Here is a 22247-nt window from a genome sequence, read left to right as displayed (position 1 = left end):
AATGTATTTTTTTAATTTTGAAATTTTAAGATACAGAAAAGAACAGAGAATAATATAACAAATACTCATATACTCATCACCGAGAATAATCACCTGTCAACATTTTTGCTTTAAGTATATTTTTTATAGAAATGAATAGAACATTGCAGATAAAGCTGAAGTCCCCAATCTAATTCCTCTCCTTTCCATCCCCAGAGCAGTTGTTATTAATATGATGCATATCCTTCCAGTCTGTTTCTATGAACAAAATAGAATGTGATTTTAAGATATTTTCCTAAGTGCTTTTTCTTATTCTGCACTTGCTGGATTATATAAGCAGTTTATACTGCAACAGTGGAGGTGGCTGATTTTATTAGTTATATATATTCTTCTAATAGGGTACAAGTATATTTAACTCCAGGTTAATTAAAATAGCAGTCTATATCTAGGCATAACTCAGCCACCTTAGCATAATTCATGATAGTCATCTTTCTTAAGGTTATAGAGAATAAAGACAAGTTGCATGCTGTAAATGTATTGTGGGGGAAAAGTCTTAAGGGATATTGACTAAGAAACACACTGGCTGCCATAGATTTAGATAACCTTTTAGTATTGAGTCAGGGTCCATTGTGACTAAGTTGTGGTTAGCAAAGAAAGGCTGAGTTCCTTGTGAAATTAACTCATTCTTTTTAGCCTACAGTCCATCAAACTTGCAAACTAACTGAGAAAAATGAAGCCCGCAGGAGACTGGAAGTCTGTTAAAGCCAGCAGGCCTCTGTAAGCCTCACTGCCTGCTATTGTTGTCTCAGCTAATGGCAGTGTTGCTGCCAAGCTTTTATTGTTACCATTTTGGCAAAAATCCCACAGATATATAATTCTTAAATAAACCCAGAGGCTCTTTGTTTGATTTTGTCATTTATTTGTGTGGGAAGGTGAAGATAGCTTAGTGCTTACTAAGAAGGCACATGTCCCTGTCCCCTAAGAACTTAATTCTGAAACAGAACCCTTCAGTGAGCTGCATATAAGCGTCCCAAATGGGAACCACCTAAGCATGCCCGTGCCACTTCACACATGGGGAGTGTGGCCTCTTGTGTTTTCAGTGTCTGCTTCTCTGATTGAAGAAATGGTTTTTCTGGAAGAAGGCCTTTCTAATGCAGTAAGGATGAGTTGTGAAATTTTATAGGTCTGCATTTTTATAAAACACTGAGTAGGTGATACAAACAGATTATTTAAAAATTATCAAGAGTTGGAGATAAAAATAGTAATAACCATATCAATAAATTAGTGTCCCTAATCCTTGAATTTTTGGACTAGTGGATAATTGCACCTTAAGATTTTTATTTAGAATATCTCCTGCAGTTCCACAGATGTTAGAGTAAGTTGGTAACAGACCTCAGGATTTGAGATGACCGCAAACATTTTTTTCTCTGAATATAAGCTAAGACCACTTACTTTGCCTTGTCTTGAATGTTTGTGTGACAACATTCTGATCTCTTTGTTTTTGAAGGACAGAACTTGCCAAGATTATGCGTACCAGAGCTAAGGAAATTGAAGTGAAGTTGCTCCTTTTTGCTATTCAGAGAACAACTAACTTTGAGGGGTTTCTTGCAAAACGCTTCTCCGGCTGTACCCTGACAGCTGGAACGCTGGTAAGACCTTCTGGAGGGTGGGGGGGGGGGGCATGAAATTCATTATTGGGGGTTGGGCTTCACAACAGTTTGTCATGGTATGTGATTCCATCCATTGGCTCAAGTGCTTAACCCCCCTTCCAGAGATTTCTCTCAATTAATGTAAAAAGTGATGATTTGGTATGAACTTATTGTCTGTCTATTACATGGTGCTTTATGTTTTTAGAATGTCCTGTCATCATTTTATCTAAGATCTGGCCTCATTTTACAGATAGTAATTTTGTGAGTAGTAGAGGCCTCTCTTATTCCATCACAAATACTTCATATCTTTATCAGCTGTTGAGTTTCATCATTATTAGGATATACTTTTATTTTAGGATTTAAAAAAAAAGTCATTGGTGAGCAAACCGAGGCATTGTATCTCCATAAACCTCAAAACCTGGTATACATATTTGCATGTCAAAAAGAAGCTAAATGATTTTTTTTTAAAAACCACAAAGGTATATGGATCTGAAAAATGTGCATCTCTGTTGGAAAGGTAGAATGTGGAATTACTGGTTTAAAAACATTTAATCTCTGTGTAGTCAAAGATCAGGTCCAAAGCTTTTCTCAGAAAAATATCTTCTTTTTGGAAACCCAGGCTCCCTACCAATGCCTGAGTGTGCTTTCTTCAGATTTCATGTCCATGGGAAACCAAAGTTTTATGTTTTATGGTAACTTCTGTTTACATCATTACACACATGCAGACTTCAAGCTCCTTGAATTCAGGGATCATGGCTGATCCATCTCTGTACAACAGTACTGGGGGAATAAAGAAGACATAAAGCCCAGAAGCCATAAAGAAAAGTACTGAAAGAATTGACAACATAAAAAGAATAAAATTTTGTTTGGAAAAAAAGACGATAAACATAACTAAGAGATGAACAATAACCTTGGGTAAAAAGTAGTTTAAGCGTATAGGACAAAGGGTTAATATCCAAAATATGTAAAGAATTGCTAAAAAACAGTATGAAAGTGCAAATAACCCAACAGGAAAATGAGTACAGGATCTAATCAACAAATTCACTGGAGGAAATACAGTGATTAATAAACATGAAAAAAATAAAACATTATTTTTCATACATCAGATTGTCAAAAAAGAAGTTACAAGACTGACAATACAGGGTATTAGTGGCAGTGTGAAAACTGGCACATTCGTGCTGAGGAGCAGGAAAAAGGAAGAAAGGTGAACAGTGCTTGAGGAACCTGTGGGACACTGTCAGGCATACCAATATATGCATTGTGGAGGCCCGCAAGGAGAAGAGAGAAAGAAGCAGAGAGAATGTTCAAAGAAATAATAGATTGAAAACTTCCCTAATTTAACAAAAGACTTGAATCTACACATCCAAGATACCCAACAAATTCTAAACAAGATAAATTCAAATAGACCCACCCACGTCATATTATAATCAACTTGCCAAATACCAAACATAGAGAATTCTGAAAGCCACGAGAGAGAAGCAACTTGTCACGTAGAAAGGAGCCTCAATAAGATTAAGTGCTGATTTCTCATTGGAAACCTTGGATGCCAGAGGCAGTGGGATGACATAAGGTGCTGAAAGCAAAAAACAAATTGCCAACCAAGAAATCTGTATCCAACAAAACTGTCTTTAAAAAATAAGGTTGTCTTTAAAAAATAAGACATTCCCAGATAAACAAAACTCCTGTAGAGCTGGTCACCACTAGACCTACAGAATACTAGATACTAAACAGAGTTCTGCAGGTTGACAGGAAAGGACACTAGAAAACAGATCAAAGCCGCATGAAGAAATAAAGATCTCCAGTGAGGATAACAACATGGGTAAATAGAAATACCAGTACTATTGTATTTTTCATTTGCAGCTCCACTTTTTACTTCCTACAGGATCATAAAGGCGAATGTAGAAAATGTAATGAGAAAGCAGTGGTTTTGGATTCATAACATATAAACATGTAATTTTTGACAACTATATAAAGATGGGGGACAAAAGGGTATTGGAACATAGTGTGTATATATTACACTATCGAAGTTAAGTTTGTATCAAAGCAAACAAGATTGTTACAGATTTAGGATGTTAAATTTAAGCCCCACAGTTACTACAAAGAAAATAATCAGAGAACATGCAAGCTCAAAGAGACAGAAATTAGAGTATAGGATGCCAGGGGTAAGAGGAAGGGGAATGGGAAGTTACTACAAAATAGGCATAGGATTTCTGTTTGGGAAGATGGGAAGATTTTAATAATGGAAGGTGGTGTGGGTAATGCAATATTGTGAATGTGATGAATCTCACTGAATGGTATGCTTGGGGGGGAGGGGTTAAGATGGGAAAGTTTATGTTGTATATATGTTCCCATAAATTTATTTTTTAAAGAGCAACTAAAGAGGCAATGACAAATAAAATACATGATCCTAGATGTAGTATCTAGCAAGGGAGGAAAAAGGCTGAAAGTCGTATTATTGAGACATATGAAAAAATTGGAAAATAGACTGTAAGCTGTATATTAATGTAAAATTGCTTGAACCTGATAATTGCTTGCACTTAAGGTGGAATATCCTTGTTCTTAGGAAATGCGCATAGCAGTATTAATTTTAACTTAAGCATTCGGAATATGGGTTGATAGCTACATGGATCGGTAGATAGATGAATGAATAGATAGGTAGAATGATAGGGCAAACGTGGCAAAATATTAAAATTGGGGATCTGGGGATTTGGGGGGTAGGGATGTATTGGAGTTTTCTGTGTGGTGTTTATGTTATTTTGTAACTATCCTGTATGCTTGAAGTATTTAAAAATAAAAAGTTAAGAAAGAGAAAGACAGCTTTTTTGTGGAGCAACTTGTCATTATCTATCAAAAATGTAAATGTGCGTGCCCTGTGAGGCAACAATTCTGTGTCTAAATATAAAAAAATCCAAACATGTAGAGGAAGATATACAAAAAAAGAAGTGAACTGCAGCCTTAACAGAAAAAGGGAAAAAAGAGGGAGACTAATCTGTCCACCATTGAGGAACAATTAAATAAACTATGATATGTTCATACTGTGGATTACTATACAGCAGTTTAAAAGTGGTAGAATGGGAGATAGACATAGATGTGCTAACATGGAAAAAGCCTCTCAGATGTATACTGTTAAGTGCAAATTATAATTGCAGCCCAGTATATGTGTTATAATTCCATTTTTGTAATAAGTAAAAGTCATGTTTATATATATAAATGTGTAAGAAAAAGTCTGGAAATAATTGAGTATCTCTCTGGGGAAGAAAGTTAGAGTAAGGGTGGGTGGAGAAGCAAAGAAAATGGTTTTCATTTTACCCTAGTATTTTGTTTGAATTTTTCTTACACAAATGCATTTACATTTTGTATAATTTAGCAAAGTTATTTTCCATTGATTTCCAAACTCGTTCTAACAAAACCTTTTGCTTGGAATCCAAGCATAACAAAAACTAAAATGTGGGGAACAGTCACTATGTGTCCCACCCTATGCTGGGTGCATGTCCTTCATCAACCCTATGAGGAAGGTACTGTCAGTGTATTCATGTGAAATTTATCCAAGTTCACTCAGCTTATGTGTGAATAGGTAGAGACTTCACTATCTGCTTGAAGCAGGGCAGTTAGGTTGGGAATGGGCCTGGACCCCATTCATTTGTTCACCCCTCACCACTACTACCTGCTCTTGCTCCTGCCTTCTAGAACTAAAATCTTGGACTTTAGTAGGATCTCCTCTTTGTTCCACAAGGCCTGCCTAGAGCACATTGCCAAGGGTACTGGGCCCAAGAATATGGTGGCAGGCAAGTGGACTTGGCCCAATGATTAGGGTATCCGTCTACCACATGGGAGGTCCGCGGTTCAAACCCCAGGCCTCTTTGACCCTTGTGGAGCTGGCCCATGCGCAGTGCTGATGTGCGTAAGGAGTGCCGTGCCATGCAGGGGTGTCCCCGCGTAGGGGAGCCCCACGTGCAAGGAGTGTGCCCCGTAAGGAGAGCCACCCAGTGCGAAAGAAAGTTCAGCCTGCCCAAGAATGGCGCCGCACACACGGAGAGCTGACACAAGATGACGCAACAAAGGGAAAACACAGATTCCTGTGCCGCTGACAACAACAGAAGCGGACAAAGAAAAACACACAGCAGATAGACACAGAGAACAGACAACTGGGGCGGGGGGGCGAATAAAATGAAATAAATCTTAAAAAAAAAAAGAATATGGTGGCAGCAGCTTAATTTTCAAGCAAGACGACAAGAGCCCTACCTACCCACAGGTTCACTCATGACTTCGTTAAAATTTATTGCAACTGGAACCACAAAACTCTTCTTTCCGTATTTTACAAATTTTAAAAAAACTTCTCCATTTGTTAACTGGTGAAATTGCTTTCTTTTTAATAACGGGAAAAAAAATAGGTCACAAAACAGATAAAAATGCTCTTAAAGAAAAATGCAAGCCACAAAAGGAAGTGTGTACCTCTCCTGAGATGTATGGGGCTGGCCTTAACACCTGCCTGATTCTTCATGCTGGCTCTGCTCTCCATCCTTCTCCAGCCATGCTTCTGGCCTGGTTTCAAGTAGAGATTCATGCACCACTCAGTTCAGCCTTATAGAAATCTGTTTGGGGATAAGGAGGCTTAAGACCTGCCCTGGAAGTGGCCACTAACTTCCCATGCCCTCTGACCAGGGAGGGTCAGTGGAGCCTGAGGACAGGCTCTGTAGTCCAATAATGCAGCTATCTGTACAGGAAATAGATCTCAATCAAGGATGCTTGAATAACGTTAGTGCCAGTTACCTGTTTTGAGCCATTCTCCCCCTTTCTTGGCTGGACCCTTTGTCTTGGTGGTTTTGGTTTTATATCAAGGAGGCTATAAGATCACGGGGGAAAAAATAGCGCTGTTATATCTCATAACCAGAGTAGCCTGTAAACTTGGGGCTGTCCCAGGACAAACTGGAGCTCTTACATGTCCAAGGAAAGCACCCAACAGTCCAAAATGCTAGAGAAACGTGGGTAGGGATGCCCCTCTCCACACAGGTGAGGCTACTGGACAGGACAGCCACATAGAGACAGAATTTAAAAAATAAAAAACTGATAGAAGCTCTACTTAAGTTTGCAAAGATAGTGCTTTTTTTGCAGAAAACAGGTGAAGGAATGGCCAAGTGGCAGCGGGTCCTTTTTGTCTTAGCTCACTCAGCCAGGGTTGAGTTTCTGAACTACAGTCTTTCCACCTCCTGGCAGTTGTGGCCTCCATGGTGTTGCGTTCAGCTAGGAACACTTAACCTTTTTCACCAGTCCCTTTCTTTTTGGTCTTCTGTGTTTGTTTTTTTTAATTTTCTGGCAGAATAATTTTGTAGCTCTCTCTTCCAATTGTTCAGTTGTCGCTTTGCTCTCCTATCAGGTTTGCAAGGAGTTTCAGCTTACAAATCCTTAGTTAGGAAGCCCTGCTGACTGCAGTGAGTTCTTTATTCACCCCTCCAGCTATCTTCTCCCCAGACTTCTTCAACTTCTTTAACTTCTTCCCCCAGACTTTTCTTTGGCCCAGCAACCATTCATTCTGCATTCTAAGTCCTAACTGGCTGTTCCATAGCCTTCAAGGATTTTCCTTTATAGATTTGTTTCTACAATCACAGCAGTTTGAGTCTTGGAGAATCGGTTCACTGGAGCTCTGCTGTGGGTAGATATGAAAGTCATGCTTCTCACTGTGGACGATGCTCACACTGAGCCTGGTCCCTGCCATCACCTCATTCTGGGCTGAGCAGGGCCATGTCTTCTTCCCCTCTATAGCCCCTAAGCCTCAGCAGCAGAGGCGCTGGTGGATTAGTCATGACCACTGGCCATACTCCAGACAGACAGCACTAGGAAGAGCCCACCTGGGTTCTGGCTGCTGGGCATCCCACCAGGAGACTGGCTGCTCTTTGGCCCTGTGCCTCCTCCCTGCACTGCTTTGCTCCTGGGATGTGCGTTTTGGAAAATCTTTTTGTGGCCACCATTTTGTTTCACAGTATCAGAATAAACTACAAAATTAATCAAGGTATATACCTCGATACCCTTTAATGTATGTCAAATTTAATAGAAAAATCGGTGAATTCCTTGAAAAGTTATCATGAAACAGGAGAGAAGTTGTCCAAGGAACAAAATTGACCAGAGATCTTCCCTTGCTGCCAGTCCCCCAGTGCTTCACGGACTTGTTCAGAACCTTAAACAGCCTTGGTGATTGGTTGACACTGATGCAACCAAGGATGAGCTTGAGAGTGTGTCTAGCTCACCTGGAAACACATGCCACAGCTCAACTCCTAATTGATCAATCTGATGTATTTTGCTGCTTTTTGAGAGATGCAATGTTGATATCTGATAGAACTTTAGACTGAAAGGATTTTTTTTATTAGTTTTTTTTTAATTTCTCTCTCCTTCCTCCCCATTGTCTGCTCTCTGTATCCATTTGCTGTGTGTTCTTCTGCATCCACTTAGGTTGTCAGGCAGCACCGGGAAACTGTGTCTCTTCTTTGTTGTTGTTGCTTCATCTTGCTGCGTCATCTCTCCACATGTGCAGCGCCACTCACACGGGGCAGCTCTCCTCCTTGTGCAACACACTCCTTGTGCGGGGGGGCACCCTATGCGGGAGGTGCCCCTGTGTGGCACGGCACTCCTTGCGCACAGCGGCACTGCACATGGGCTGGCTTACCACACGGGTCAGGAGGCTCTGGGTTTTGAACCCTGGACCCACCATATGGTAGGCGGACACTCTTATCAGTTGAGCCATGTCTGCTTCCCTGAAAGAAGCTTAAGGACAGGAATTTTTATAAAAAACTGAATTAACCCTAACATGTATAATTTCCTATGTGCTAAGTGTTTCTTGATGAGAGCGACCAGTGATTTTTGCCTGTTTCCTAAACTTCTGACCTTTAAGGAGGAATTTAAAATCACCTGTAAATTAAAATGCCTTGAAATTAAAAGCAAATGCCCGGATATGATTTAACTATACCCACATGCATTATTAGTGATTCAATGATTAGATTTAAAGTGAACAAATTATATTCAGCCTTCTGCTGAAAGGAGAGTGGCTCAGGTTAGGTTTTTATAACTGGTTCACTGAATTTGATAGTTTTTTTTTTTAATAAAATGAGAAATTTTCCTGTTTCACGCAGCTGGATTTCCCCTTGGCCATTGTGTAAGTTACCTTTTTAATAGAATTGTCCTATGGCTTATAGGAGTCATTTTAATATACATTCACACTTGCCCAGTTTTTTAAACTACTTTGTAAATATAGGAACCAAAGGTGTGATTTTCAGCCATGCAGCTTGACCATAAGGGTGTTTGCAAAAGACTTAATACTTATGAAAGCCCACACAGGGTGTCTACCCAAACTTGGGTCTTCCAGCAATATAACACTTATCATTAGGGAGACTATGTAAGAGGGACACTTTGAGGTGAGCAGGGGGAAAGAGAAAGAGGGTGTCTGTGGTTCTGCCACAGAAGGACTTACGTCTTGAACAAGGAAACAGCTTTTCCTTACCCCATGAACCCCTTTAATGTTTGAAAGTACTTTATACCTGCCTTCTTGAAACTAAAGAACCAGTATTCTTCTATTTTAATAACATCCTAAGTCAGCATTAACTTTGTTTCAGAGAAGAATGCAATGCATGCTCAAGATAGAAAATTTGGAAATCATAGAAAAGAATGGAGAAGTGGACAAAATGCTTATACTTTTTGATTCTATAATTCCATTCCTACCCTAAAAAAATAATCTCAAATGATGTTCATTGCAGCCTTATTTATAAAAAGGAAAAAATGTCAAGTACCTAAGGGTCCAACAAGAAAAAAAATGAAATATTTTACAGTGACTGGAAAAGCATTTAAGATATGACTTGTGAAGGAAAAACAGGATTCAAATTACATTTACACATCATATACAAAAGTTAGCTCATGAAGGATCAAAGAGCAATATGTAAGCACTAAAGCCATAAAACTCTTAGAAAGAAACATATGTGGGAAGTGGATGTGGCTCAAGTGATAGAGCTTCTCCCTACCATATGGGAAGACCTGGGTTCAATCCCTGGGTCCTGGTGAAAAAGAAGAGAAAGTGTGCCCACTCGGCAAGCCAGTGCCCGTGCGGTGATCCAGTGCACCCGCAGTGCCCGTGTGGTGAGCCAGTGCTTGCGCAAGTGAGTCACACAGCAAGATCATGACGCAACAAAAGAGAGACAAGGGGAGAGTCAAGGTGAAGTGCAGTAGAAACCAGGAACTGAGGTGGTGCAATTGACAGGGAAGCTCTCGCCACATCAAGAGTCTCCAGGGTTGAATCCTGGTGAATTCTAGAGGGGGAAGAGAAGACAACACAGACAGCAAAAAACAGCAGGGTGGGAAGAGGGGAAGTGGTAAAAATAAGTAAATAAATAAATCTTTTAAAAAACAAGCAAACATAGGTAAGTCTTCATGACCTTGAATTAAACAGTGATTTCTTTGATATGACACCGAAAAGCACAAGTAACCAAAAAATAAATAAATAAATAGGACTTCATCAAAATTAAATATTTTTGTACATCAAAGGACACTATTGAGAAAGTGAAAAGACAACTGACAGAATGAGAGAAAATATTTGCAAATTATTTATCTTAAAAGAATCTAGTGTTTAGAATATATAAAGAACTCTTACAACTCAACAATAAAAAGACAATCCATTTTTCTCAAATAATAAACTTTATTTTTAAAGAAATTTTAGATTATAGGAAAGTTACATCAAAAGTATAGAGGGGGGAAGCGGACTTGGCCCAATGGATAGGGCATCTGCCTACCACATGGGAGGTCTGCGGTTCAAACCCTGGGCCTCCTTGACCTGTGTGGAGCTGGCCCACGCGCAGTGCTGATGCACGCAAGGAGTGCCGTGCCAGCAGGTGTGTCCCCCACGTATGGGAGCCCCATGCTCAAGGAGTGCACCCCGTAAGGAGAGCCACCCAGCGCAAAAGAAAGTGCAGCCTGCCCAAGAATGGCACCGCGCACATGGAGAGCTGATACAACAGCAAGATGACGCAACAAAGGGAAACACAGATTCCTGGTGCTGCTGATATGGCTAGAAGCAGTCACAGAAGAACACACAGCGAATGGACACAGAGAGCAGACAATTGGGGGGGGGCAAGGAAGGGGAGAGAAATAAAATATAATCTTTAAAAAAAAAAAAGTATAGGGGATTCCCATATACCCACTCCTTCCCTCCCACATTTTCCCCCATTAATAACATCTTACATTAGTGTGTTACATTTGTTACAGCTGATGAACAAATATTGAAGCATTGCTACTAACCACAATCTGTAGATTACATTATGGTTTACACTTTGCAACGTACAATTTTATACGTTTAGACAAAATGTGTAATGGCCTGTATCTGTCATTGCAATATCATGCAGAACAATTCCCAGTGCCCTAAAAATGCCCTATGTTCTGCCTATACTTCCCTCTCTCTTCCTTCTGAACCTCTGGTAACTACTATCTTTTTTATTAATGTTACAGGTTCTTCCATTACTACAATAATAAGTCTCCTTTGGTTTGTGATTCCATTCCCTCCTTATGTGTGTTCATTCCTCAATCTTGAGGATTTTGAGGTGGTGATGCCCGCTGTGCTTCAGACTGAGAGATCTTATAGGACGAATGGAAGGAACTGTTTTGCTTGCAGTTGTAGATTCTCTCTGTTTTTTTGTGATTGGGGTTGTTGATCATCTTCTTTTGTTCATTGTCCTGGGCAAGTCCAAGGAACCTGGAGAGTAGCTGTTGGCTACAACTCCACTGAGATTCAGGACTCAACCAGCACATGAAAGACCAAAGACTGAAGTCTCTGGGACAAATATGTAATGGGTATAGTACTAAGTATAGGTTCAAATAAAAGGGGTAGAAGAATCATGTGTAAGGAAATTATAAATGAGTCTAATTCTGTTACATTGGAATACTAGGATGTCATATATTCCAAGGTAAGACCCACCAACAGGATACTGATTTCATGGAGTTTTGTGCCTTGCCTATAGTGTCCAGATGTCTCTAGAGCTCTTGGGAGCACCCCTGCTTGAAGCTTTCAAACAACCCATTTTAAAAATGGGCAAAGGATTTGAGTAGAGAATTTCTCCAAAGAAGATATACAAATAACCACTAAACACATGAAAAGATACTCAACATCTTTAAACATTAGGGAAATGCAAATCAAAACTATAATGAAATACTATGTCACACTCACCAGGATGGCTAAAATAATATTTTTTAAAAAACAGAAAATAAGTGTTAGGACGATATGGAGAAATCAGAACCCTCCTACATTGCTGGTAGGAATATAAAATGATGTAGCCACTATAGAAACCAGTCTGGCAGTTCCTCAAACTTAAACATAGAGTTATCATATGACCCAGTAATTCTACTCCTAGGTATATACCCAAGAGAAATGAAAACATATAATCACACAAAAACTTGTACACAAATGTTCATAAGAGTATTACTCATAATAGCCAAAAAGTGGAAATAACCCAAATGTCCATTCAGTGATGAATGGATTAACAAAATGCGATGTATCCATACTATGGAATATTATTCAGGTATAAAAAGAAATGAAGTACTGATACATGTAACTGGATAAACCTTGAAAACATTATGTTAGAAACCAGGCACAAAAGCCCGTAGATTGAAGATGGAGGATTAGAGACATACAGGACTCACTTCTCTACCAGAAAAATATGGGATAGGAAGAAATGGCCTGGGGGAAAAAAAAAGGTTTTGGGTTTAGGGCACCAGGGGAAGGCTGGACACCACACAGAAGAGAGAGGGACAAAGGAAAAGAATCTTGATGGGAAAACTCTGTGAGTAAAAGCTGCAGCTACCAGTGCCCATCCCCTCTCCCTGGGAGCAGACAGCTTTGAATTTTCCGGCCTCTGGCCAGTGGCTAAAGACAGAGAAGTCTGCAGGGGTCCACCTTCCAAGAAAAGGAGAGAGAGGGACACAGCTTAAGGCTGATTCAGGTTTTGGCCCACAGATTTGGTCTGCTGTGTGCCACAAGCCCTCCAGGCCAGGTGGGGCCACACCATGGTTTGCTCTGGGAGCCAGCAGAGGACCAAAGAAATCCAACTCTCACAAACTACATACCTGCTGACAGGGACTGGTTCTTGAGGATGCAGAGGGGAGTGGAATTATTTCCTACAGCAAAGGGAGGGGGCTGCTAGCAAAGGTTAGAGAACAGCCTCTAGGAAAGTTTGAGTTGTGAGGCTCGGAAAGCCCTGAGGCAGGATCCTTTGTCACTTTTTCAAAGTGTGCCATCTGCTGACAGAGCAAGGAAGTGCATGCAAGGAAATTAAAAGTAAACAACAGAGGTTTATTTTGGACCTTTACAGCCTCCCTGTCAAGGCCTAAGAAAGCAGGTCTGCAACTGATTATTGGGTACATGGCCCAGATTTGAGCAAATAAACATGGATAATTCTAAAGAGGTAGGGCAGGTCAAACCAAGAAACAAAGAACCACAGTAACACAAAGCCTCCCACCATTAAATCCTTATGCAAGACAGAGAAATTGAACATCAGACTAAACTTACCATCATAATCAGATGCCTAGACGTCAGCAAAAAATTACAAGCCATACTAAGAAAATGGAAGATATGGCCTAAACAAAGGAATATATCCAAGCCCCAGGTGAGATACAGGATTTTAGATAACTAATCAACAGGTTCATACAAATCTCCTAAATCCAATTAACAATTGAAAGAAGATATGGCTGAAAAGAGAAAGGATATTAAGAGGACACCAGACAAGCACAAAGAATAATTTGAAAACCTGAATAGAAAATTAACAGTGCTTATGAGAATGAAAGACACAATAAAAGAGATCAAAATCATATCAGATGCATACAACAACAGACTTGAAATGATAGAAGAAAAAATAAGATACAAAAGACAGAGCAGCTGAAATTGAAGAGTTAAGAACTGAGAGAGAAAAGAATGGGAAAAAATGAGTAGGGGTTTAGGAAGTTGAAAGATAGTATGAAGTACAGCAACATACTTGTCATGGGTATTCCAGAAGGAGGAGAGAAAGGAAAGGGGACAGAAAGAGTATTTGAGGAAATAATGGCTGAAAATTTCCCGGCTCTCATGAAAGAAATGAATTCACTTGTCCAAGAAGCACAACATATGGCAATCAGAATAAATCTGAATAGACATACTCCAAGACACAAACTACTCAGAATGTCAAATGCCAAAGATAAAGAGAAAATTCTAAGAGCAGCAAGGGAGAAGCAAACTATTGCTTACAAAGGATGCCCAGTAAGACTTAGTGAGGATTTCTCATCAGAAAGCATGGAGGCAAGAAAATAGTGGTATAATAATTAGGATATTGAAAGAAAAATTGTCAGTCAAGAATTCTTCATCCTGCAAAATTGTCCTTCAAATAAGAAAGTGACTGTGGCAGTTTGATATTATTTGTGAATTTCAAAAAGATATATTGATTATGATTGTTAACTGGTCTGTTCTTCTGGGCATGATACCCTTTTGATTTTATTAAATTCAGAGGTTCACTATTACTTAATTAAATCAAGATTATGCTTTGATTTGACCACTTCGTCAGGGTGACTCAGACTTGAGTCCCCTTCCCCTTGGTAGGATATAAGCGGATGTTCAATCAAGGACACCGAGGTAGATACATAGAAGAACAGAGGAAGAGGGACAGCTCCATAGACATTGCAGAGGCCGCAGGAAGAGAGATGAGTGTTCACCTGATAGTTCATAGCTGACCTTGTGAAGAGACCAGAGCAGCTGAGCCTGGAGAGAAACGAGCCCCAGGAAAAGAGACGAACCCTATGCTAGCCTACAGCTGAGATCAGAAGAAGCTGGGACCACGGAGCCTTAGAGGAAGAAGGAAGGCTGAACCCTCACAGACATTGCCTGTCATCTTGCTTCAACAGGTGGCAGATGACTTTGGGTGAGAAAGTGCCTCTTATGGTATCTTGAGTTGGACTCTTTAAGGCCTTGTGACTGTAAGCTTCTAGCCCAAATAAATACCCTTTATAAAAGCCAACAGATATCTGGTACTTTGCATCAGCACCCTTTTGCCTGCCCAATAACAGTGAGTTTAAAATATTCACTAATAAAGAGAAACTAAGAGAATTTGTAAAAAAGAATCAGACTTTGCAAAAAGCATTACAGGGAGCTTTATAGCCGAAAAGGAAAAAATAGGAGACAGAGGCTTGGAAGAGAATGCAGAAGGAAAGACTATCAGAAAGGATAATCAAAAGAGTAAAAGGCAGACAAAAATAAGATATGATATATGAAAGCTATAGATTAAAAGGATTGAAGTAAATAATACATTTATATTAATATCATTGAAGGTGAATGGATTAAACTCCTCAATCAAAAGATATAGACTGACAGAATGGATAAAAATAATTGGCCACCCATATGTTGCCTGCAGGAGACTCACCTTAGACCCATGGATACAAACCAGCTAAAAGTAAAAGATTGGAAAAAGATGTCCATGCAAACAGTGACAAAAAAAGAGCAGGGGTAGCTGTACTAATAACAGATAATACAGACTTGAAATACAAAAAAGTTATGAGAGATGCAGAAGGCAATTATATATTAATAAAAGGGACCATCCTCCAGGAAGAAATAACACTCATAAATATCTATGCACTTACCCAGGGTGCCCCAGAATACATGAGGCACATTCTGGCAGAACTGAAAGCACAAGTAGACATCTCTACAATAATAGTTGGGAGACTTCCACACACCACTCACATCATTAAATAGAACAACTATTCAGAAGATCAACAAGGAAACAGAGAACTTGAACAATACGATAAATAAGATAGACCTAACAGACATATACAGAACATAGCATCCCAAATCTGCAGGTTATACATTCTTCTCAAGTGCTCATAGATCTTTCTCCAGGATAGATCATATGTTGCATCACAAAGCAGGTCTCAAATATAAAAAGATTGAAGTTATTATACAAAGCACCTTCTTGGATCATAATAGGATGAAGCTGGAAATCAATAATAGACAGGAAAGGGGAAAACTCACAAATGTGTGGAGGCTAAACAACATACTTCCAAACAATCAGCAGTTCAAAGAAGAAATTGTAAGTTAAATTAGTAAGTTTCTCGAGATGAATGAAAATGAGAACACAACTTGTTAAAACTTATGGGAGTAGCCAGTGTGGTTCGGTGATTGAGTGCCGGCTTCCCACATATGAGGTCCCAGGTTCAATCCCCAGACCTAAAAACAAACAAACTGGCAATTATTTGGGAAGCGGATATGACTCAAGTGATTGGGCTCCCATCTATATGGGAGGTCCAAGATTTGATTCCCAGGGCCTCCTGGTGAAGGCAAGCCGGCTCCCACGGTGAGCTGGCCCAAGCAGAGAGCTGGTGCAGCAGGATGATGCAACAGAAAGAAACACAGAGGAGAGACAATAAGAGACACAGCAGGCCAGGCAGCAGAGGTGGCACAAGAGATTGAGTGCCTCTCTTCCACTCCAGAAGGTCCCAGGATCAGTTCCCAGTGCCACCTAAAAGAGAAGACAAACAACAAACAGACACAGAAGAATGCACAGCGAATGGACATAGAGAGCAAACACAAGGGGCGGGGGGGGGGGGGAGCGGATAAATCAATCTTTTAAAAAATTATGGGATACAACAAAGGCAGTGCTGGGAAGGAAAATTATAGCCCTAAACGCTTATATTAAAAAAAATAGAAAGAGCTAAATTAAAGATCTAACTGAACACCTGGAGAAACTAGAAAAAGAACAGCAAATTAATCCCAAAGCAAGCAGAAGGCAAGAAATAATAAAGATTAGAGCAGAAGTAAATGAAATTGAGAACAAAAAAAGAGAGAAAATCGACAAAACCAAAAGCTGGTTCTTTGAGAAGATCAGTAAAATTGACAAACCCCTAGCTAGACTAACAAAGAAAAAAAGAGAGAAGATGCAAATAAATAAAATCAGATTTGAAAATGGGAAAGTTACAACTGACCTCACAGAAATAAAAAGGATCATAAGAGGAGGTTATGAGAAACTGTATGCCAACAAATTAGACAACCTAGATGAAATGGGCAAAGTCCTAAAAACACAAACAAACCACGTTGGCTCTACAAGAAATACAAGAATTCACAAACCAATCTCATTTGAAAAGATTGATCTCTCATCAAAAATCTCCCAAAAAAGAAAAGTACAGACCAGATGACTTTACAAGTGAATTCTACCAAGCATTTTGAGAAGAATTGACACCAATCCTGTTAAAACTCTTTCGAAAAGTTGAAGAGGAGGGAAAATTACCCAACACATTGTATGAAGCCAGTATCACTCTAGATAAAGCCAAATAAAGATACAGCAAGAGAAGAAAATTACAGACCAATCTCTTCAATGAATATAGATGCAAAAATCTCAACAATATACTTGCATAAAGAATCCAACAGCTTATTAAGAGAATTATACACCATGACCAAGTAGGATTTATTGCTGGTGTGCAAGTGTGGTTCAACATAAGAAAATCAATTAATGTAATACACCACATTAACAAATTGAAGGAAAAAGAACAACACATGATCATCTTGATAGAGGCAGAAGAGGCATTTGACAAAATCCAGCATCCTTTCTTGATAAAAATACTTGAAAGGTAGGAATAGAAGGAAAACTCCTTAATGTGATAAAGGGAATATATGAAAAATCTCCAGCCAACATCATACTCAATGGGGAAAAGTTGAAGGGTTTCCTTTAAGATTGGAAATAAGACAAGGATGCTTACTGTCACCAGTGTTATTCAACATTGTTCTAGAATTCTAGCTAGAACTAGAGAAGGGGGGGAAAAGGCATCCAAATAGGAAAAGAGGAAGTAAAACTCTACTTGCGGATGACATGATCCTATATTTAGAAATTTCTAAAATGTCTCTGATAAAGCTACTTGAGCTAATAGAGTTCAGCAAAGTGGCAGGATACAAGATGGACACACAAAAATCAGTATGTTTCTGTACACTAGTGTTGAACAATCTGAGAAGGAAATCAGGAAAAAATTCCATTTACAGTAGCCTGAAAAAGACTTCAATATCTAGCAACCTGAACCAAAGATGTACAGGATTTATATTCAGAAACCTACAATACATGCTAAAAGAAACAAAGAAGACCTAAACAAATAGAAAGACATTCTGTGTTCATGGATTGGAAGACTAAATATCATAAAGATGTCAATCCTACCCAAATTGACTTATAGATTGAATGCAGTACCAATCATAATTCCAACAGCTTACTTTACAGAAACAGAAAAGGCAAATACAAAATTTATTTGGAAGGGAACAGGCACCCAAATAGCCGAAAATATCTTAAAAAGAAGAGCAATGTGGGAGGACTCCCACTGCACGACCTTGGAAGATATTACGAAGCTACAAAGCTGCAATGATAAAAACAGCATGGTTTTTGCATAAAGATAGACACGTTGATCAGTGGAATGGAATTGATCTCTATGGCCAATTGGTTTTTAAATTTTTATTATTTTTCTATATCCCCCCTTGTGGCATTTTGCGTGCTGTCTGCTCTCTGTGTCCCTTCACTGTGGGCTCTTCTGTGTTCTCGCTTGTCTCCTTTCTTTTTGTTGTGTCACCTTACTGAGTTGGCTCTCTGCAGGCTCACAATGTCTGTGGGTGAGCCTTCACAAGGAGGCCCCGGGACGTGAACCACAGGCCTCCCATATGGTAGATGGGCGCTCATCTGATTGAGCCACACCACTTCCCGGCCAATTGGTTTTTGACAAACCTTCCAAGTATACATTACTGGGACAAAACAGTCTCTTTAACAAATGGTGCTGGGATTGTTGGATATCCATAACCAAAGGAATATTAGAGGACCCCTGTCATATTCCCTATACAAGAAAAAATTCAAAATGGGTCAAAGACCTAAATATAAATGCCAGGACCATAAAACTACTAGAAGAAAATGTAGGGAAACATCTTCCAGATCTTGTAGCAGGTGTTGGTTTCTTGGACCTTACACCTAAAGCATTAGCAACAAAAGAAAAAAATAGATAAATGGGACTGGCTCAAAATTAAACACTTCTGCACCTCAAAGGACTTTGTCAAAAGGGTGAAAAGCAGCCGACTCAATGGGAGAAAATATTTGGAAATCACATACCCAATAATGGTTTGTGATATCCATGTTATATAAAGAGATGGTACAACGCAATAATAAAAAGACAAATGACCTGATTTTCAAATGGGCAAAAGACTTGAATAGACATTTGTCCAAAGAAGAAATATAAATGATGAAAAAACACCTGAAAAAATGTTCATTATCACTAGCAATTAAGGAAATGCAAATCAAAGCTATGATGGGGTATCATTTCATACCTATTAGAATGGCCAGTATTTATTAAAAAGACAGAAAACTACAAATGTTGGAAAGGAGGTGGAGAAATTGCTATTCTTATTCACTGTTGGCAGGAATGTAGAATAGTACAGCCACTCTACATTCCAAACAATGGAGGACTGTTTGGAATTCCTAAGGAAGTTAAATATAGATTTGCCATGTGACCCAGCGGTACCACTACTAGGTATATGTTTTAACCTGCCAAAGGGTTGCTGATGCAAAATATCACAAACGTGTTGGCTTTTGTATGTGTTTATGTTGGCTTTTATAAAGGAGATTTATTTGGGGTACAAGCTTACAATTCCAAGGCCATGAAAAATCCAACTCAGGACACTAAAAGAGGCACTTTCTCACCCAAATCAGCCACAGTGTGTTCAAGCAAGATGGCAGATGGTCTCTGTCTGGACTCTAGCTTCCTCTCTCAAACTCAGCTGCTCTGCTTTCTTTCCGGTTTCAGCTACAAGCTGTCAGGTCTACTCTGTGGGCCCAGTCTCCTGGGGGCTTTGTGCTTAAACAATCCTCTCTCTCACATTGCAGAATCAAAATATGCCTTTTATTCCTCTGAGTAAGTATCCATTTATATAAGACCCAGCAAGAAACAGAGACAACCCTCATGTCTTCCTGACTTAGTCCCATCAAAAGCCCTAAAGCAATCTCATTAAGTAATCTAATCAACAGCCCTTCAACTGAAGTCAATGCAATCAAAGGATATAATACCCAGGGGAATAGATTAGTTTACAGACATAGTCTTTCTCTTTTGGGGATTCATAAAATAATTTCAAACTGCCACAGTATATACCCAGAAGAACAGAGTAGGGACATGAGCAGACATCTGCACACCAATGATCATAGCAGCTTTATTCACAATTGCAAAAAGGTGGAAACAACCCAGGTCTCCATCAGCTGATGAATGGATCAACAAACTGTGGTGTTTACACATGATGAAATATTTTGCAGCTGTAAGAAGAAATGAAGTTGCGAAGCTTATGACAACATGGATGAACCTGGAGGATATTATGTTGAGTGTAGCAAGCCAGACACAAAAGGTCAGATACTATATAATTGCATTATTGTGAACTAAGTATTTTGTTAAACTCATGGAGTTAATAACTAGAACATGGTTCTCCAGAAAATAGAATGAGGTTAGAGAATGGAAAGCTGAGGATTAATCTGTGCAGAATTGGTAAAAAAAAAAAGGGTTGTTTGTTAATCTTTAGAAATGAATAGAAATGATGAAAGCACATCATAGTGTTTGTAATTATCAGTGCTAATAATATATGGATATGACAGTGTTGAAAGGGAAAGTCTAAGGTCATGTATACTACTAGAAGGAATGCTAAAAAATGTAACATGGGACTGTATAGCATAGAAATTATGAATATGGGTAATATTGCATATATAAGACTATTTTCTATGAAACTGAACAAATATACTTTAATGTTACAAGATGTTAATATCAGGCAAAAATACAACCAGAGGATCATATGGACAGTAGTGTGTAGTAATATATTAATCATCTTCCATTAAGAGTTTGGAAAAAAAAGGAAATATGCTAAGTGAAAGAAACTTGACAAAAGATATTAACATGTTTGACTCCCTTTGTACAAAATATAAATATAAATAAATTAGACAAAATAACAACTGTGTGTACAGCAGGGGAAGCATAAAGAGATTGAGAGGAGCTTTTTTTGTTTGTCTCTTCTATTATTATTATTTTTATTATTGGAATAATGAAAATGCTCTAATAATGATGGAAGGGATGAATGTTACAAGTATGTGATTATACCAAACATCATTGATTGTACATTTTGGATGGATTATATGCTTTATTAATAAATTGATTTTAAAGAGGCCATAGATTGTATGATTCCATTTATATGATATGACCAGAATAGGCAAATTCATCGAGACAGAAATTAGATGAATGGTTTCCAGGGGCTTGGTGGAGAGGAGAATGGGTAGTGACTGTTAACAGGTATGAGGTCTCTTTTTGGGATGATGAATGTTCTGAAATTGAATAGTGAATATACTAACAACCACTGGATTGTGTTTTAAAATGGTGACTTTTATGGTATATAAGTCAGCCAAAGGGATGCTGATGCAAAGTATCAGAAATCTACTGGCTTTTATAAAGGGTGTTTATTTGGCATAGAAGCTTACCGTCACAAGCCCCTAAAGAGTCCAACTCAAGGTTACTTCCTTACCACACTCTGTTGCCATGTGTTGAAGCAAGATGGCAGGTGATGTCTGCGAGGGTTCAGCCTTCCTCTTCCCTCTTAAAGCTTCGTGGGTCCAGCTTCTTGTGGTCTCAGCTATAGGCTGGTGTAGTGCTCCTCTCTCTGCCCAGGGCTCGTTTCTTTCCGGGCTCAGCTGCTCTGTTCTTTTCACAAGGTCTGCTGTAAACCAACATGCGCATGGCTCATCTCTCTTCCTGGAGCCTCTGCCATGTCTATGGAGCTCTCTCTCTGTATCTACTTCTGTGTGTCTCCTTGATTGTCTGTTTATAGAACCCATGAAGGGGGCAGGACCTCAAACTTACCACATCTATCGATGTGGTCAAATCAAAGGCCTAATCTTAACATAATTTAATCAAAAACATCTCAGCTGAATCTAATACAATCAAAAGGTGTCATGCCCAGAGGAACAGACCAGTTTACAAACACAATCTCTCTTTTTGGAATTCATAAACTGCCACATATGGTTTGTGAATTATATCTCAATTTTTAAAAATTAAGGGTCCTAGAAAATGCTATATGAGTTTAGTTATAAATATTTTCATTCTTCAAGTAAGTATTCCGTTTACATCAAAGAGCATGCTTTTTGAACACTCAAATAGAATAAAATATTTTGAAAGTTCCCTCCTTTCTCTCCTAATCCAAACCTTCTCCCCAGAGGTATCCACTGTTTAGTAGGTGGGGTATATATTTTTAGACCCTCTTGCATGCATGAATGCACATATACACCCTCAGGTTTTTTGTTTTGTTTATAGAAAATAGAAAATATTGCCCATGTTTCTGAAGAGGATTTTATTTAGAGCTTTTCACTGACCAGCCCTTACTCACAAAAGTTTTTCAAGCTTTCTCTTTGTGCCAGGCATTCACTGCTAGGCCTTGGGGAAAGATGAAAAGTTGAGCCAGACAGGTACTTGTGGTCTAGTAGAAGAAAGAGACCTGTCAATAACTATCACAATGGGAGACATGAACACAGCAATACCAGGAGAGTTGTCCCAATAAAATTAAACACTGGGGGGACCAGATATAGTTCAAACAGTTGG

General features: G+C 39.0%; 1 protein-coding gene across 9 annotated transcripts in view; it reads left to right on the top strand.

Moving 5' to 3' along the window:
- The window catches only part of VPS53 (VPS53 subunit of GARP complex), a 204582-nt gene that overhangs the window by 118770 nt on the left and 63565 nt on the right, over positions 1 to 22247 (top strand). For all 9 annotated transcript variants that reach the window (XM_071210446.1, XM_071210445.1, XM_071210441.1 and 6 more), the window contains one exon: positions 1487 to 1628. In XM_071210446.1, coding sequence (XP_071066547.1) covers positions 1487 to 1628 — 142 coding nt within the window. The remainder of the gene's footprint in view (positions 1 to 1486; positions 1629 to 22247) is intronic.

Source organism: Dasypus novemcinctus, chromosome 21 (assembly GCF_030445035.2).
Source record: "Dasypus novemcinctus isolate mDasNov1 chromosome 21, mDasNov1.1.hap2, whole genome shotgun sequence".
NCBI lineage: Eukaryota > Metazoa > Chordata > Mammalia > Cingulata > Dasypodidae > Dasypus > Dasypus novemcinctus.
The sequence above is the reverse complement of the archived record's forward strand: the minus strand, read 5'-3'. Positions and strand labels throughout refer to the sequence as shown.